Source organism: Canis lupus, chromosome 10, assembly GCF_003254725.2.
Source record: "Canis lupus dingo isolate Sandy chromosome 10, ASM325472v2, whole genome shotgun sequence".
NCBI classification, from domain to species: domain Eukaryota; kingdom Metazoa; phylum Chordata; class Mammalia; order Carnivora; family Canidae; genus Canis; species Canis lupus.
In genome coordinates, this window is record NC_064252.1 from 48,013,293 (window position 1) to 48,031,588 (window position 18,296).

Genomic DNA, 18,296 nt, shown 5'->3' on the forward strand with positions numbered 1-18,296 from the left:
TGTGTGTGTGTGTGTGTGTGTGTGTGTGTTTTAATGGCCAAACTAGACTGACTGTCCATGTATTTTGATCAGTAACGGAAGGGAGAGTTGAAATGCTATCTCCATTCTAATCAGTGACCCACTCAGCCTTTTTTAAGTAGATCCACTTAAGCTACTGTTGTTCTCTGAGCCCATTAGGACTTATTTAAGGGGTGAATTTTCAGATTATGTATCATTCCCACTAAAGCACATTGAAATTGCTCATATGACATATCCTACAAAGCATTATAAATTCTGCATCAGAGGTAAGTAGAAAGGTGAGCTTGCTGGGAATAAAGGCTTATTCAAGAATGATAGAAATTGCTTTGAGGAAATTTAATTTGGAAGGATGGAGTAGACAACATCACCATTCAAACAACTGTGTTTGGAATGGGTGCTTGAGTGTTTAAGTCACATTCTCCAGTGAGCTGCAATGTTAATATCTTTGTCACGTCACCAATGTTGACTGTTGTTCTTTATAAGATTACGTTTTAAGCTCGGTTTTTAAGGGGCTGATTATTTATTGGTGACAGAAATTGCTGTGCATCCTATAGGATGCACAGGTATAAACTGAAGACTGCTCTTTTGCTTAATGTTGTATATCCCAACCAGCCAGCTCTCCAGCAGGCCTGAGAAACTGACAGATTTTCCTACAGCAATTAGTCTTCTTAAAAAAAAAAAACAGAGGGCCACCTGGCTGGCTCAGTTGGTGGAGTGTGCAACTCTTGCTTTCAGGGTTGTGAGTTCAAGCCCCATGTTGGGTGTAGAGATTACTTAAAAATAAAATCTTAAAAAATACACACACATACAACAGGATGCTTAATTATTAAAGTTTAAGATAGTATCACTGCACTAAAGAGTAAGGTATATAGTCCTGAAAACTTTAAAAACCACACAGATTTTGAGTCCTTTCTCATCAACCCTTAATGATTATTAATCACCAATTAGTATGACTTACAGGCATTTGAATCAGATACATTCTACACTCTAAGATTTAAGTATTTTTTAATGGAATGATACGAAAATTTTCCCCTCGCGCATTGTCAGGTTATCCTGGTTGATGGATGGAGTGGGATAAGGTTCCCATTCTAGACATGATTTCTAACTCATCTTGAAAGGATTCTTTTTCCATTGCTCAAAACATCCTTTTATAGAAGAATCTTTTAGCGAACACACCGTAGTTGAACCCAAGCACTGACTTCTTGGCAAATTCTCATAAACTGTTATCCCCACTCCTCTTTCTCAAATGAGAGAATTGGAAAATGGACGCCTGGGTGGCTCAGTGACTGAGCATCTGCCTTCAGCTCAGAGTGTGATCCCAGGGTCCCAGGATCCTGCTTCTCCCTCTGCCTATGTCTCTGTGTGTGTGTGTGTCTCTCTCTCTGTCTCATGGATAAATAAATAAAATATTTTTTTAAAAAAGAGAGAGAGTTGGGAAAGAACTGGATTGGTGAGACATTCCTACCTAAGCGTTTATTCTTCCTTAATACCAGTAAAGGAGTGTGTACACCCTGTTTTAGGGTCACTGAAACCAACACTCTACATAGGCTGCTTGATTTCAAGGACCATGTTGATCTGCTAGTCAGCCAGTGAGCAGGTACTTACAGAGTTCCTTCTAGGTGTATATGTTGTGCTAGCACTTGCAGCGCATAAATGAATAGAGACCAGAAGCTCTTTATTTTATTCCTAGCTTGTCTCCAGGGCCTGAAACAGCTCATAGTATATAGTAGGTATTCAACAAATATTTGTCAGCTAATATATATTATCGATGTGATGGCCATATCAGCCACATAGGTGGGCCTTTTTTTTTTTTTTTTTTTCTAAATAGGTGGGCCTTTACTGACCAGGAAAACTGAGGCCTTTTGTGGAGACCTCACATATAGCAGAAAGGTCAGAGTCGGAGTGCTGTTAAACCCTACACTGTACTCCCCACTTGCCTGTAGTGTGACTCCATATGGCAGCCCTCCTACTAACAGCAGATAGTCACCCTTAGCTCAGATAAGGTGAGGCAGGGCCCTAGAATAGGTGGTACTTACTCATGCTATATGAGGAGTAGGGTCCTACAGCAAACTGCAGCATTAGAAGGGGTGGGGGATAGGGGGCTCCATGGAGGCCCCTCATGGGATGACTGATGCACAAGGCTGCTCAGTGCTCTAGCCCACAAGTCCCAGAGAAGGGAAATCGGCCCCAAGCAGACTGACCCAACCAAAGGAGTGACAGAGCAATAATAGAAATTCTCAAAAGACCAAAGGAGGAAAATGAAAAATCACAGAGAAGTGGGGGGAAAAAAAAATCAATGTGAAAGTCAAAGGAGAAAAACCCAGAGTTGCTGTGGTCTCTGTGACACCTAGCCCAAATCTGGTCTTTGTTTTTGAAACTGTTTACTCCTGAGTCGTTGGTTGAGTCTGACCTCAGCACTGTTCTTAGTCACTAAAGACCATCATCACCTGAGATCTGTTCTGTGATTTGGGCATCACAGGTGTTTGTTTCTGGAGGGTGGCCTCACAGTACCCTCAGTGGGCCAATGGCCCAGGTCTACAGAGACTAGGCTCTAATGATGGGAAGTGTTTCATCTCAACCAGATGATTCCCCCAAACACCAGCTTAGACTTTATCCCTTTAACACTAACACATGGCCCAGTCATGTGTGAATCCTGGCCAATTGCACGTTGATGACTTGGCTTTGGTCGGATAACACTGACCACAATCTTTTTTTCTTCCAGTGAGACACTTGAATGGAGGGAAACAATTTCTCCCTTTTTGGTGTTGAGTAAACATGTGTAATTACCCTTGTACTTACCTCCATTAGTATCATTAAACTTGGAAACCCAATTTAATCTGGATTCTGCTCTCTTCTCAATGTCAGCCTGTTTCTGGACCAATACAGAGCAAGCCTTGTTGATGCAATAAAGAGATTACTCCAGCCCAGAGTAAGTATGTTTCTATTTTCTCCTGAACACTGGCTTCAGAATAATTAGTCTGTGCACAAAGATGGAGAGAGTAATGGAATGGCAGGATTAATGTCATGTAATACTTTAATACTTATTATGTCCAACTTCAATTGGGTCTTCTGATCTATCAGATTCTTTCCTAATCATAACTAGGAAACTTCTTACCCTTGGCCTTCTGATAAGGAACACAGTGGGTAGTAAAATAAATGAAACCGCTTCAAAGATAGTGTGAGATTATTTTTATCAAAGAATTTCTTGAGTCTTTTCCTTTGATAACAATATCTTCATATTAAAGTAGAAGTATGATATTGAAAGTTTTCTGTTGACTTCTGTCATTTTAAATCCCTTCAATGGTAACCTTTGTCATTGGGTATTTATTTATTGCAAAAAAATATTTTTTTTCTTTTTCTTTCTGTTTATATCAAAGAAAAAGGACTTCAGATGAATCTGTATATTAAAAGTTCTTCGCTTTAAAAGGAAGCCATTATTTACATATTATAAACATTAGGTCACAATGAAGCCAAGCATGGCATAAAATATTGTGCACATTTTTACATTTATATATCCATTTATGCCTGTGAGTAAATTACAGAGTTTGTAGCCACTCTTATTTTGTTGGGCTGTTACACTAAGATAGGAGGTCCTGCAGCCTAACCGGAGAGTTAATATACATCTATTTAAAGTAAGAAAACGAGTTTAAAGCTCATGCATTTAAAAAAAAATCTTATAAGTATGGAAGACTCTTGCTGTGCCATAGGAATTTAAAATAGGTTAACAATGTTAATGCAGTCTAAGACAGGAACTCATATTTATCTGAGAAAGGGCTGCAGTGTGCATGTGTGTGGAGAGTATTTTCTGAAGTTTTGTTTCGAAAGTCTTTTTAAGAAGGTTTGCTCTAGTCTTCTGACCTCGGTGAGACTTCCAGACTAATACCTTTCAATCTTTCTTTTATATCTTTTTCACATTGAAAGTCCCCAGAGCAATTTGATAATCGTCCTTTGCCTTACACTGTTGCTTTTTATTTTGTTATCTCTATATAGCTCAGAAACTTTAAATAGGCCTCTCAGAGGAGTAACCACAGCTTGGTAAGTGGTAATCAATTAAATTAAATTGGCCTTCTCAATTCCCCCTGTGAGGCGGGTAGTAGGTCTTGAGGCAAGGAAGGGGCATGCTCCAGTCTATTGATGGCTGCAGCCATGGTTGAGTGAGCAGCCCAAGTTGAGGGTAGAAGAAGGAATTGGGGGCCTCTTCATCCCTCCTGTTAGCCTTGGGTGATTCTTGTGAGCATTTGCAAGGTCAGGATTTTCAGAGAGGGCATGGAGATTCTTGGATGTAAAGGCCTCTGTGAAAATGTATCATACAAAAGTACAATGCTTTCAAGGACTCTGGATCTCACACGGCACAAACTGTACTTCACCAACACCCTTCAAAGCCTATTTGTGGCAAATACTCCATTTTGCAGAGACTTGCATGATTTACCTAGGATCTATTGTAAGTCATTCGAATGATTTACAATAGAAGACTGTCCAGGCTGTGAATAGTCCTAAATGCAGACTGGACTGGAATCTCTAGCAGCTCTCCTGTACCCTTTATTAAACCCTAAACCTTGCCCGGAGTGTGGCTTCACACAGCAGCCCTCCTAGTGACAGCTGACACTGTTAGCTCGGAGAAAGAAGAGCCAGGGCCCCGGAGTAGGATGGCTGATGCACAAGGCTGCCGGGTGTTCTAGCCTATGGTGTACAAGACCCACCATATGAGAGGAACTCCAAGCTGTGAGTGGCACGTGGATATACTGAAATCACTGCTCAGGAATCTCATCCCCATTGAGAGCTCGGGGGAGGCAGGGCACTTGCACTCCTGGGGCCTCCACCAGGTGGGCCATAGAAGGGTCACACACACTTGGCAGTGGCCACCAGCAGCTCCATATCCTGTGCCTGCGGACTGGAAGAGTTCCCAGAGCTGGGGGTAACCAGAGCAAAAACGGAACCCTTCCTCTTCCAAGCTCTCAGGACTGGCTGTTCTGCTTCTAGAAGCTCTCCCCCTACTTGTTAGAGATGTTGGAGAAATCACAGTCTAAGACCAAGATAACATTCAAGGTTTACTGCCTTACAATTAGAGCTGCTTTCAGCGTTCTCTTGAGCCCAAGACAACTCCTCCATGGTGCTATGGCCCTGGTGCTGTAGGGGCCATAAGAGGCCACAAGTTGAGAGGCAACATTGGTGGATCTTGAGTTCCTGGACATTCAGGGCTCAGCAAATTCAGTGGGCAATGCAGCAAGTTTTCAGAGTGCTCCGGAAAATCTGCACCCTAGCCAAATGCTTCAGATTCACAGGAGGGCCCTGGTTTCTGTGGAGGGTGGAAAGAGTCAGAAATATCTGCACACACAAGGCAAATCTGCTCTTCCTGTCAAGGCTCTCTGAGCCTGAGATTCATTACCTCAGGGTGAGGGAGGTGTAAGTCCTTCATCTGGGCTGATGTAAAATAGTTACCTAGGGAAATGCCTAGCACAGCACCTGGCACACAGGATGCACGCCAGAATGAAAACTGGTTCTTCCTTATTGCTGTGTTACCCTGTCAGGGTTAATACACATGAGACACTTGTCCAAAAGGACCTTGACTTGGCTGACAGGAGGACCAAATTCTGGTCCCTGATTAATACTAGCGGGCTCTGGAACTACCTTCTCACCCTATTTTCTTCTAAGTCCTCCTTATGGAGGGAAACTGTGCTTGGACACTGGAGCCCGAAAGCTTAAGGCTCAGATCTGGGATCTGCCACCTACTGGGTTCATCTCATGAAGCCTGAGTTTCCCATCTGTAAAATGGGGAGGGAACAAGCCAATGCATCGGAAAGCTTTAGAGTGTGACTGGCTCTGAATATATGTTAGCTCTTGTGACCTAGAAGAACCAGAGAAACTTTCTGACTGTGGTGAGTGCAGAATTACAGGGGGCATTCTCCTTGCAGAAATGCTGGTGGGAGGGGGGAAGCACACCATTCTCTTGACATGAACGTTGGTGACTCCTGTACACACCTGCTGCTGCATGTCCCCTGCACCCACGTCCCGCATGCCTGCATCAGGTCCCTCAGTGGCCCCAAGAGGACTGTCTACCTGGATGAAGATGATACTTTCTACTGCAGATGGAGCAAGATGAGAGAGATGACTGCTAGTGTGCAAGAACAAGAGGTTGCAGGTGGCGAGCTGTGGGAGGAAATGAACTTCACCATTTCAGGGTGTGCAGTTCCTTGATTTCTAGCTAAGGCAAATCAGTGGTCTGGAGTGCTACAACCCAGTAGCAAAATAGGTAGGTGGAGAGGAGGAATTTTGCTGCTTTCAGATTTCTGTAATGGGCTCATCAGGGAGGGTGACAGACCACAGAGAGAGCCTAGCCACCACAGTGGGCTCCTGGCTTGGCCCAGTGCCACTGTCAGATCCCAGGGCTGCGCTTACATCCTCAGCCACATGGGCACCTGTGGCTGCAAAGTCACAAGAGGGAGCCCCGAATTTCACCAGTTAGTGTTTACCACCGGCCCAAATAGAAACTTCCCTCAACTTGTTGGTTGAGAGTAGCTGCAAAACACTTGACTCCTGCCGGAATACTGCAGGGAACCCTCTAGCAAACTCCAAAGGTAAGAAGAAAAGAATAGATACTAAAAAACGGAATGAGGTCAGCAAAATTTACTTATTCCAAGGAGCAATGTTCCCCCCACAACCCCTCCCCTTTTTTCCCTCCCGTGAGTGGCTTCTTGTTGCTGATGATTGATAGGTGACCCCCTGCTGTTGTGTTCTTTAAAGTACATCAGCAATGCCTGATATCAGAGGGCCAGAATGTAATTTAAAATACAGCCACAGCAACCTGCAAGTTGAACTTTAGCCTGGAAATGACAACCAACAAATGGTATCCACTAATATTCCTCTGAAATGGTTTTCGGTGCAGGAAAGGACACCGAGCCAGCTCGACAGTGTGAATTTACTCAGAACCACAAATAGATGGACGGAGATGCAGTGTTGACAGCCCTCCAGCTGGTTGCTGCTCACCAATTGCCAAGAATTCAAAAAATATCACCTTGGAATTCATTTAACCTTTAGAAACAGTCCCTAACTAAATGCCAAATTCCTGGAGCCCCACCTGTATGCAAGGAGTGCTATAAATGTAAATCATGGACTCTGATTATGGAAGACCAGACAGATTTCTTCCCTTTTAAAAAAATCCAACATCTCGGCACACATCTGTACAAACCTCTGTTTTTGCTTATCTCAGGGAAATGCCTTGTGAGTGTGGGCTCAGGGCGGGGAACTGAGGTGGTGCTGGAGGCCCCCTCTGTTCCTGTCTGCTCTCTGGGTCAGAGGCCCCAAAAAATCCTCCCTTGTTCTTGGTGAGACTCTGTGTTCAGTCATACCTGCCTCTCCCAGCTGTAGGAATAGAGAGTCCCCAGGTGGTTTTAAGACCCTCAGAGCAGGGGCCTAGCTCTAAAAGTACTTTCTTAAGGTCTGCCCAGGTGCATAGTGCTGAGCCTCTGCCCCCAAAGTATTTATAATCTGGTTGTGGAAATGTAACAGACACACACAGGTAGAACCACAGTGGACAGTGCAAAATGGCTTATAACAGCCCAGCCCTTGGTCATAGCATGGTGCTGCTCTTACTCATTTTGGCAATCTTCCTAATTTATATCTTCAATAGAATGTGAGATACTCAGGGGTTTGGACTCTGTCGTGATGCAACAAGCATTTGTTGAGCAACTACTATCTGGCACTGTGCTGGGAATGTGAGGTGTGGGTCTGCATATGAATCATGAGCACTAGGAGAATCTCAGTTTAGTAAGGCGGATTAGTGCTTGAGCTACCAGGAATCACAACGCAATTGATGAGTCACTGACTGCCTGAGAAAGGTTTCTCTAGGGACAGTGGCATTTGACTTTGGTCTTGAATAGTGAGAAGGGCACCCTCAGCCTCAGGGAAGGAGACTAAAAGGTAGCATCCCTGGTGAGGAGGGTACAGCGCTCACAGATATAGAGCATCTTGTGTTTTAGGGTCAACAAGAAGTTTGTTCTGGCTGGAGTGTGAGAATCTGGGTGGTTTGGGGGTTAGGGTTGGGAGGGGCAAGAGAAGAGGTTAAAAGGTTAGTTTGGGGTCCATTTTATGAAAGGCTGAGGATACTCTGAGAAGAGACTGGGCTTTATTATATGGGTAATAGAGAGACACTGACAATATTTGAGCAGTGGTAGAGTCAGATGTGGGTTCTAGAAAGATCCGACTGGCCAGCACAGAGGCTGCAATGGAGTAAGAGAGAGCTTGAAAGCAGCAAAGCTCCTCAGGGCACCATCGTGGACCAGCTTGTGCTCGGGATTGTCCAATTAGGAGATAGTGAAGATCTGAAGATGGAGATATTCACTGAGGAGTTCATTCATCAGACATTTCCTGTGTGCCTCTCAGATGCCAGATGCTGTACTAGGACCTGAGGATAGAGTAAGATACAAAATACTGTCCTAAAGGAGCTCACAGTCTAACGTGAGAAACAAGCAAGCGAGCAGTTACCTGACCGTGTCGTGGGTTAAGGCGATAGCAGAGGTAAGGGTGAGCCATGGAAGTGGAAAGCAGAAGTGGCTGACAGCGGGGAGGCACAGCGTAGAGGCCAGGGGTGGTCAGCAAAGGCATCCTGGGGACAGGGTGTCTAATCTGGATGCTGAAGAATGAGGAGGGATGACCAGGCAGACAAAGAAGCAGGGCTAAGAGAAGCATTTCACCCAAGGGAATGTTTGCAAGTGGGGTCCGTAAAGGAACAAATTGGGGGACTGCAATGACTTTGGCCTGCCTGGAGCTCAAAGTGCGGGAGGGAATGGCCAGAACCAGAACTGCAGATATAGGCATGTGTCAGGTCATGCTGGGCTTCACCTGCCTTCCCAGAGCTACCCAGTGGTTGTCGATCCCTTTTTAAATGGCAGAAACTTTGGTCAAAACAGTTTTAGCCATCACCCCAGTTATAAAACAGTTAAAAGTGAAGCAGCTGTAGTTAAACTGGTTGTAAGATTAACACTTCCTCTCTAGGTCTCCCTGGTCACCCTGGAAGCAACTGGAACATTGTCTGAAAATCATGTATGGCAGATGACAATGATGCAGGTGGGGGGGAATGTGGCATTGGAGGGTTTTACAGGCAACGCCATGATTCCCTGGTTTCCAGCTTTGGTTTGAAGGTGAAGGGTATGGTACGTAGGCTTGGTACGTAGTAGGTACTCAGTGTGGGATGGGGAAGGAGTTTGGGGCCAAAGGTCCTGAGTTTCCCTGTAGACGGCATAGGTTAACAGTACTTTCAGAACATCCTCCTAGACCTAGCAGGCTCCTTAAAAACATGGATGGGCCCTGGACTATGGTAAATGCTCCAGATATATACTCAGGAGTGCTGATGTATTAGTAAGAACTGAAGTCATGGACTTTGGTACAATTTCCTAGAATTTTACAGAACAGGGAGAAAAAGTAGGCAGAGCCGTGGGGACCGCTGACAATCAAGAGGCAGGTGGAGAAGCCAGGGAAGGGGGTTGAGAGAGATGTAAGGGAAGAAGGCGGCATCTCAGAAACCAGGTAAAGAAAAAATAAACATAAGCTTAAACATGTAATTGGTATTTAATAGTTGGTTGCCTGGAAATGAAACAGGAATAAAGGCATTTCACTGGCATAGCATATTCCTTTTAAAAGAAATCTGAAGCATACTTATTTTTTCCAGAAGTACACACCCTTTAATATATGAGTATAGATTAGTCTAGCAAAATAACAACAAGTGAGCTCATGATGTAAACAATATCATTGCTGTTTAGTGGAACTACTCGTCTCTCCTCTCCAGGGATAAATGAATTCTCTCAAATTTCTGCCCATCAGTCAAAATTTTACATTCAATTGAGTGTTCATTCTGAGTTTAAGATAATTCTCTGACTTCCAATGCCTAGAAAGTTGGGCTTTGGTAAATTGAAAATAATTTTTCTAAAGTGATGAGCTAATTTGAAATCCATATATTTTTTTCTTGTTTTGATTTTTTGCAGCCTAAATTGTAAGGCATATTCCTCTGATTGCACCAGTGTGTCCTGCTCCACTGAGGACACGGGGAAATCTAAAAACCATTCCTTATGGGGTGGATGCTGGCGCTCAGTGGCTGTTTATTGAATGAACAGATGATGAACTATTTGTCCCTCCTAAATATTGATTCACATCTCAAAAGAGTCTGTATTCAATGAAATGAAAAAGAAAACATTTTAAAACCCATAACTGAGTAATTAGAGATTAAAACTACTGCTTACTCTTTGTCTTTGTTGTGGGTACAGTATTGTGCACAGAATGCTGCCCTCTGAAATCCCAGCAGAGCTACTCACTCTATAAAAGCTTCTTGGAGAAAATCTCTTCTAAAGAATAAGCAATTCCAGAGATTCACATTTCTCAGATTATTCAACATCTGGATTTAGTTTATTCTCTCAATAAATACTGATTGAGAGTCAACTGTTTGCTAGACACTGAGAAAAATGCAGTGAATAAAACATTAGAAGATCCCGTCATCACAAAATGTACATTCCAGCCAGAGGAGACTGGCAATCACAAACAAGGATATAATGTGTGTTAGTGGTGATGAACGCTAAGAACAAAAGTAAAAGGGGGAAGAGGGTAGAGAGTGATGAGGAGGCAGCTGCTGTTCTAGAGGGTTGTTAGGGAAGGACAGGTAAGCTAGAAGAAGACCTAGAGAAGGAGAGACGTCTGGGTGGAGAGGGCTGCCATATGCTTAGTTGGTCCCCCTACAGCTCACCCCGACCAACAAGGGGGTGAGGTATGGGGAGCGTGTACTCATAAATGTAAACAGCAGCCCAGCCAAGAGCCCTGCAGCCACGTAAACATTATGATATATAGCTTAGATAATACCTATTAAAAATCAACTCTTCTGTTGTAACTGTAAGACCGCTTTTGCAGGTGACTTTAAAATAAAACAACTTCCATTATTTAAAAATCCAGAATGGCAACCAGCTCTTAGTAGAGATGACTAAAATGACCTACTAGTATTTCCGCCCCCCCCCCTTTTTTGATGAAGACTTTTGCTCCCCTGCCGAGACCATGTATTATATCTGGTTTCACATCAAAATGAATTTTTGCTGTTAAGTTTGAAAAACGCCTGAAGATAGCAATTAATATTGGAAAAGCTGACAGAAACTTAAGTGTGGTGGCATGATTGGTGCTGCTATAATTATGTGCCTGAGTGTGTACATGTCTATGTAAACACAGTATGAAAACACACTTGATGTCCAGGACACTGTATCACTGTATTTTCTTGCAGGTAAAGGAGGGAAGGAGAGGGAGAGAGAACTGATAAAATCTTTCTGACACTGTTAAGTGGTGGAGATGTTTCTAGTCTATATCTACGTAACCTTGCTTTTCAAATTATTTTCATATTTATCACCTCATTTGATCTTCACGACTTGCCGGGGTTGGGGGAGGCAGGCTTTGTTCTTCCCATTTGGTGAGTGAGAAACCTCCATGGGTCAGCTGGGGTGACTAAGGAGATTGGATTATGTCATCCCCAAGGTCCCTTCTAGCTCAACAGTTCTGTAGCTTTTCTTTTCCCCCACTTCTAATTTTCCTGAGGTGACAGCTGTGTAATGGTGGAGATTCTTTTTAAGCCCAGAACCCTTCCTGCCACATATTCCTCCTCATATTCTTTAAAGCCTTTGCTGCACGTTTAATCATCTGTAAAATGTAATGTCTACCGCACAAGGTCGTTGAGAAAATGGTTGATGGAATGAAAGGGAAGGTGTGTGAAGCACCTCACACAGTGGTAGCTGTTATTATTATTATTGCCATCACTATTACTAATAAGGAGGCAATGTCGTGTGGTGGAAAGAGCGTCAGCATTGGAGGCAGCTAAGTGTCCAATCATTTGCTGGTTGTATCCTCTTGGTCAACTATTCAACCATTCAGAGCATCCCATAAAATGGAGCTGATGATACCTATATTGTTGGGTGGTGTGAAGAGTCAGTGAGACAAATAGAGCCCCTATCCCGACACCTGACATGCACTGGATGCTCAATAAATAGTTGGCAGTGATAAATGAGAAACCACCTTTCGTAGGAAACTGGAATATATTTTCATGAGTCCCACAAAGCCCGACGTGGCATTTCATAGAAGTGAAGTATAACCTTGAAGTTAACAGAAGCATACAGTCATCTTTTAAACAAAAACAAAAGAAGATTCTGAAGTTCAGCTGTCCTGTGCATGTCTCGGAGGGCGAGGAAAGGTCCACATGCCCCCGGGAGTCAGCAAATGGACATCAAGGAGGTCAGTCTTCTGAAATCCGGTATATATCGTATTCAAGTCCATCCATTCTCCCCACTGCAACAATCTCATGAGGTTGTGCAAGTTTATTTAGAAAAGCGTGTTTACCCTCATTATACCACTTTCTTTGAAAAGCAGTCATTTGAGTACCGTGAGGAGCTGCTTTGCTCTAATGATGACTATTATGAAGGATTCAATGAAGTTGGAAATGAAGACCCTGTAGCCTTGTCTCTGACCGCGTGGTCACAGAAAAGCCTGTTGGCGGTACTGAAACATGAAAATTCCCTAATAGAGATTGCAGTCACTTGCCTCTACGGAGGATTACTTGGTATTGAATTTCCAGGGTACGATAAGCTAACATGTATAAGCATCCGTTGCCACACGCCCTGGAGCTGTGTTGTGGACATGTTGGCAACAGCTAAGGCATCTCAAGGTGGGTGGCACTGCCAGGGACCAGTTACTCTAAAAGCTAGTTGATGGTTTGAACCACTGGACCCAAGAGAGGTGTGTGTTGTACAGAATACCAACTTCGAGCCACATTTTATTTATTACATGCATTATTTGAAAAGGATAAAACATAGCAACATTTGAATATGAAATGTACATATTTTTTCTTGCTTGATGTCTGTCTACCCTTGAAATTATTCTCACTGCGAATGTCCATCCTGTGTGGACATCTCAAGAACAATTGTGTTTCCTACCTGAGAGCAGTGCATTAAATGCTCTACCCAGTGTTTGTTATGTTTGGTTGCCTTCCAGTTTTAAAATGTGTGAATTTCCTTTTGAATGTTCTAGGGAAAAGCAATGGTATTCGCCCCACGCCGAGGGAATACTTTAAACCAGTTTTGCAATCTAGCTGAAAAAGCTGATTTCTCCATCCAAAGACATGAAAATTATGATGAACACATTTCAAACTTCCACTCCAAGGTTAGTTTTCTGCTTGTGTTAGATAACACTTTAATCCGCATTGCATTTTGAAGAGATCATGGTCTTTTTGGCAGGTAACCTAAATATTTGATTAAAGTACTCCTTAGGTGTGCTGCTTCTGAACAGCTATTTGTATCTGATTATTTTGTGTGGTAAAGCCATCTTTTATCTTTGCATGTCTAGAAGGATTTTACAGAAACCATTCCTGTTTACTCCTTTCTCTGAAACAAACTAATCTTTTCATTCATAATAGACTAATTTGTAGGATGCAGGGGAGGTGGCATAGAATGAATGATAAACAAGCATTTATATTTTAATGAAAAACCTTCGGCTTTTAAGTAGGTTAACTGCTCAGCTGTACTGAAATAAATAGAAGGTGAATGTCTAATTGTATCATGTTGGACTGTAAATCTTTATCTCTGCTTGCTTTATGGCTGGGTCAGTTGGCAGTTTGAGACTGTTAAATCTCATACAGAATTTCACAGTTGTGGGGTTATATGTCAGATCGAGGAGCTACAAGATTTAGGTCAAAAGCACTTATCTGAGAGTGATTTCTAAGCTTGCTTACATAAAGCAATGTTATCAGCCTTTTTATTATTTATAGGTATAGAGCAATATAGGACACTGAGAGGCAAGCGTTCCACTGAAAACTTTTTTAGGAATCTCACCTTTGCTAATACATATCACACTTACTAATATAACATATATTACTTCTGTAATTTTGTGCCTTACAGAAATCTCCCTTCTCTGAGCTAGTCTGACCTTGGCAAAAGACTTTGAACTTGTCATGATTTTACAAGTCACGAATGCCGAAAAGTAAAGGCCCGACCTTAATTTTCTCCTGGGAAAATGGGAATAGCATTCTTTATTACCCAGGACTATGATATAACGGAGAAGTATTTTGACTTTTGAAAAAATTATATGCAAAGTGGATCTGATCTTTGGGCAAGAGAAAGAAAATCCTCACTTTGTGGAGATGGGTTCACTCTTTTGGGGTCTCTAAGGTTTCATTTAGCCACTCCCCCGTGCAGGGGTGGACGGGGGTCGCAGTGATGCTTTGTGAACTGAAAGGGTAAAATCACCTCCTCTGGACAGTAGGACTGCCCTTTGCTTACTATCAGAAAATAAAAAAGAGAATGGCTTGTTACTCAAATCTTGCCTGCCACTCTAGAACGAGGCTTTCCCTTTTGCAACCCCTCCCCATATTCAAAGGAAAGGCTCTGAGGGCTTTCTCTGGCAGAGGGTCTCTCCTGGCCCTGTGGGCTCCTCTACCCCAAAGGGACAAAAACAGCCTTCTCTCCTGGGTCAGGCTAGAGCTTCAGGGATCAGGTGATGGCTGCTTCAATCCCATGTCTTCCACCTTCCCCCTAGAAGAACAAATGCTTTCAGTTTTTCAGTCACAGATCAGAAGAGACAGGCAAGAGTTTCTCCACCAGCGGAGATGTTCAGCAGTGATACCCCCCCATCTCCACCCTGCACCATTGGAGGTGTTCTCGGGACATGCGAGTCCTTAGTAGCCACCTCCCCTTTGTCTAGAACTTAAGATTGTCAGTGCCAAAAAAAAAAAAAGATTGTCAGTGCCTAACAGACAGCAACTTCCTCTTTTTATCTCCAATGCAGTACACTACCCTGCTAAGCATAGCCCAGTCCATAAATCGCTCAAGACGCCTCTTAAGTTTATGTATTGTGCAACCAACCCACAGTTAGTACTCCATGAGTAACCGTGGACTGACTGGTCCCACAAAAGTAAATTGCCGCAATTAACCAGGTGACCTTGGTTTCTCTATCTTATTAGTAATTGCTTAAAAGTTAAATTCTCCACTTTGCGGGCCTGGACTAAGAAACAGCCTCCCTCCTGTTTAGGTTGTGAGGACGGAGAGTTGCATTTGGCTCTCAGGGAAGTGGAACCGCCAGGGGAATATTCTGCAGGGTTGGGGCGCCCTGATGAACCGTAGAAACAGGGACCCACGATGTGTATTTTTAACCTGGGGGTGGGGGGTGGGGAGGCAGCAGCAGTTGCAGCCGGTCGGTGTCCTCCTGCTTCTAGCAAGAGAGTGCCTCTTGTCCCCCGGGTACCCGAAGCCTAGGATGCCCTAGGATGCCCGGCCCACCTGCTCCAGCAGCGCGGGTGACCCCGTGCCCACCGTGCCCACCGGGCCGGTGACAGGCTGGCGCGCCCCACCTCGCGCTCGCACGTGGAGGTGCCCTTTGCAGCCGCAGGATGCCCGGGGCGGGGGGAGCCCCCCCCCCCCGCGCTCCTGCCCCGGGGCGCCCCCTGGGGACCCCGCGCCCCGCCCCCCGCCCGCCCGGGGCTCTGGGGGCGCGCCGGGAACCTCCACCCGGGCCGCTTTTGTTTGCCGCGTGCTAACAGCCAGGGCTTAAAAGTTTTCCATCTTGCGCGGCAATCAGCTTTCTTCCTCCCCATCTCTGGCCAAAGCCCCACGGTCCCGGGCCGAGGCTGCTCGCGAGCGGAGGAGCCGCGTTCTCCTTCGGGCTGCGTGTTATCCTCTTAGCCCTACTGTGTTGGAATAGAGCGTAACCAGCTGGAGGACTGTAAGACGCCTGATAATGCCGCTCTTTTCCGCTGTCCCGTCTTAATCTTGTTACACAAATGGTTGTGAAGAGATTCATGAATTTTAATTTTGCCCTCTGCATTAGCGCCTCACGTCACTCATACACAGCTGGCTTCTATGCCGAGTTTTCCACCCCTCCTCTTACAACAGGGGAGGGAAGAAAAAAATTAGTTACAATCTTGGCAGTAGTGCAAGGTAAAAAAAAAAAAAAAAAAATCTACAGATTTAGGCAACCACCCATGAAGCTGATTAACAGTCAGTGATCAGGAGGCACAGCTTTGCCTCTTAAACTTTTCACCCCTCATTGTTAACTGTGAAATTTTATTTCCGTTAAAAAGCAAGCCTGTAATCAAAACGGTGCCATTCTGCACTTTTCTGCCAGTGCTTTTGTTCGGTTGTGCCCACACCATGCAGCCAGCGTGCTCGGGATCCAGGCAGCCCAAGGTGGAGTACGCTTGAGAAAGCCTGCCTTCCTGTCCTTCCAGGCAACGGGGGAAAGAAAATAAAAGCACGTCCCTCTCCCACCCAACCTCTTGGCCTCCTCCAGGCTGGGACTCCAGTGCCGGGGCCCAGTGCTGTGGCTCCGGACCTTTAGAATGTGACAAGAAGCACACTGTCTCTCAAGGTGGAGACCTAACTTGGCGATTGCAGCCGGCTTGAGATTAGTTGATGAAAACACTCCCGGCCGTGCCAGCATTCTCTGAAATATGATTTTACGTGCCCCAGTTCCGTTTTGTTTTTGAACTTTCACTAGGCCACCGGTGTGCTTCTGTTCTGTATTTTTTTTTATGCTTAGCCATGAGAGCAGGCTTGGGCTCGTTGGTGAAGTCGGTACATTGTGTTAAAAGCATGGCCCATATTGCACTTCTGCTTATCTATTCAAAATGCCACATTACAAGTGGCTGGTGCTTATAATCTGTGTGGTGTGCTGTTGATAATTGTGGATACTGTAAAGGGTAAACAGTCTGAACTCCATTCCTGCTGCTGTTGCTCACGCAGCGCCGTGGCGAGGCTGAGCGTGTTACATCCAATTAGGAAGTAAAGCATAATGCTACTAATAGCTACTATATAATTTAGTTCAGTCCTCAAAGACCCTGTTTTAACCTATGAAATTGAAAAATTGTTTTATTCACAACGTGCTTTTTGTTCATTTTTTTTTCCCAAGGTGCTTTTTCTGTTTCTTAAAATTATAATTATTCATTGAGCGAAGAAGTACTGCCTGCATAAAGGGAATTATTCTTAAACCGCATCACATTCCCTCATCGAAAGCAAGTATTTCCCAACAGCCTCGTTTGGGTGCGTTCGAGTGCCCTCATATAACAGACCTGGTGCAGAAATAATCTGCTGCTGGGGTAAAATATTGCCTTTGAGGGTTGTCAGCCCTTCCTCATCACGGGAAGGGCTCACAGTCAACACGGGGCTGGCCCCTGGCCCCTTCTAGCAAGGAAGCCTCTGCTTTGGCCTCCAGAGGTCAGCACAGAATCCAAGTTAAAAGTGATTTCTAACCCATATTTGCAGAAGAATTATTTATCCCACATATTACCTCAGGGACTTTATAAAGAGCTCATTTGAGTCTCTGTATATTAGTGCATTGTGAGTGAGTAGGTCAGCTGACTCACGCTGAGTAATCAACTTTCCCTGATCCCCAATCCCTGAGGAAGAATTGAGCTAGCTTGGCCCCCTCTTCCCTCTGTAAAATATTTCAGTGAGCTCCTTCTATCACTAGGGCAACTGGCAACAAAGGTATTTACAGTTGGTAGGTCCTGGTTAGTGGGTTTGGATTGGGAAGTTTGTGAAGCCATCTTCTTGGCTTTTTTTTTTTTTTTTTTTAAAGAGTGATGTTAAGGGACCGTGTGTTTAGGATTAACACTGTCACGACTTTGGTGGTAAAAGAAATCCAGAGGACCTCTCTAAGGTGGACAAACTAATCAACTATAAACAAAGCACACTCCATCAAAGGAAACAGAATGCAGTTACTGCAGTGATTGTACCACCATCATTTCTTATGAACATGGATTAGAAAGTAAAGATGGAGTTGGCTTTCTGTTCCCCAGGGAGAAAGGAAAAGCAGGCTCCTTGCTCCTTGTCCTTAACAGTGAGGATATGTCACAGTTTGGGAATACGATTTAGAAGAAACACAAAAAAATTCAAGTTATTATGCCCTAGACCTATACTAATCCAGGAAAATGTCACATTGGAACCATTCATTTCGTTTGAGGGGGAGGGGAAGTAATCTGATTCAAAACAATAAAAGAATTGGTTCCATGCATACTTAAAGGAATATTTGTTTTCTGATCCTTACCAGTTTAAAAATGAATTAGCAATTGGCTCAAAAGTACCGACTTCAAAAACATTAATTTTGTCTTTATAAATAGCATATTATTATTTGCTAAGATAAATAAATACAAACATGACCGTCAAAATTCTTCTAGCCAAATAAGGAAAAGAGTACTCTAGATTTGAGAACTCTGACTGGATTTTAAAATCTACCCTGGAAAGGCCCTCAGAACTTCACTTGAATGGTGTGGAAGC

General features: G+C 44.0%; 1 protein-coding gene across 7 annotated transcripts in view; it reads left to right on the top strand.

Moving 5' to 3' along the window:
• CAMKMT (calmodulin-lysine N-methyltransferase) overlaps positions 1-18,296 on the top strand; it is a 405,436-nt gene that overhangs the window by 370,779 nt on the left and 16,361 nt on the right. For 6 of the 7 annotated variants that reach the window (XM_049115495.1, XM_025465537.3, XM_025465573.3 and 3 more), the window contains 2 exons: positions 2,884-2,947; positions 13,060-13,191. In XM_049115495.1, the coding sequence (XP_048971452.1) occupies positions 2,884-2,947; positions 13,060-13,191 (196 nt within the window). Of the gene's footprint in view, positions 1-2,883; positions 2,948-13,059; positions 13,192-16,929; positions 17,061-18,296 lie in introns of all 7 variants that reach the window. The other variant, XR_003143546.3, reaches the window with a different exon arrangement.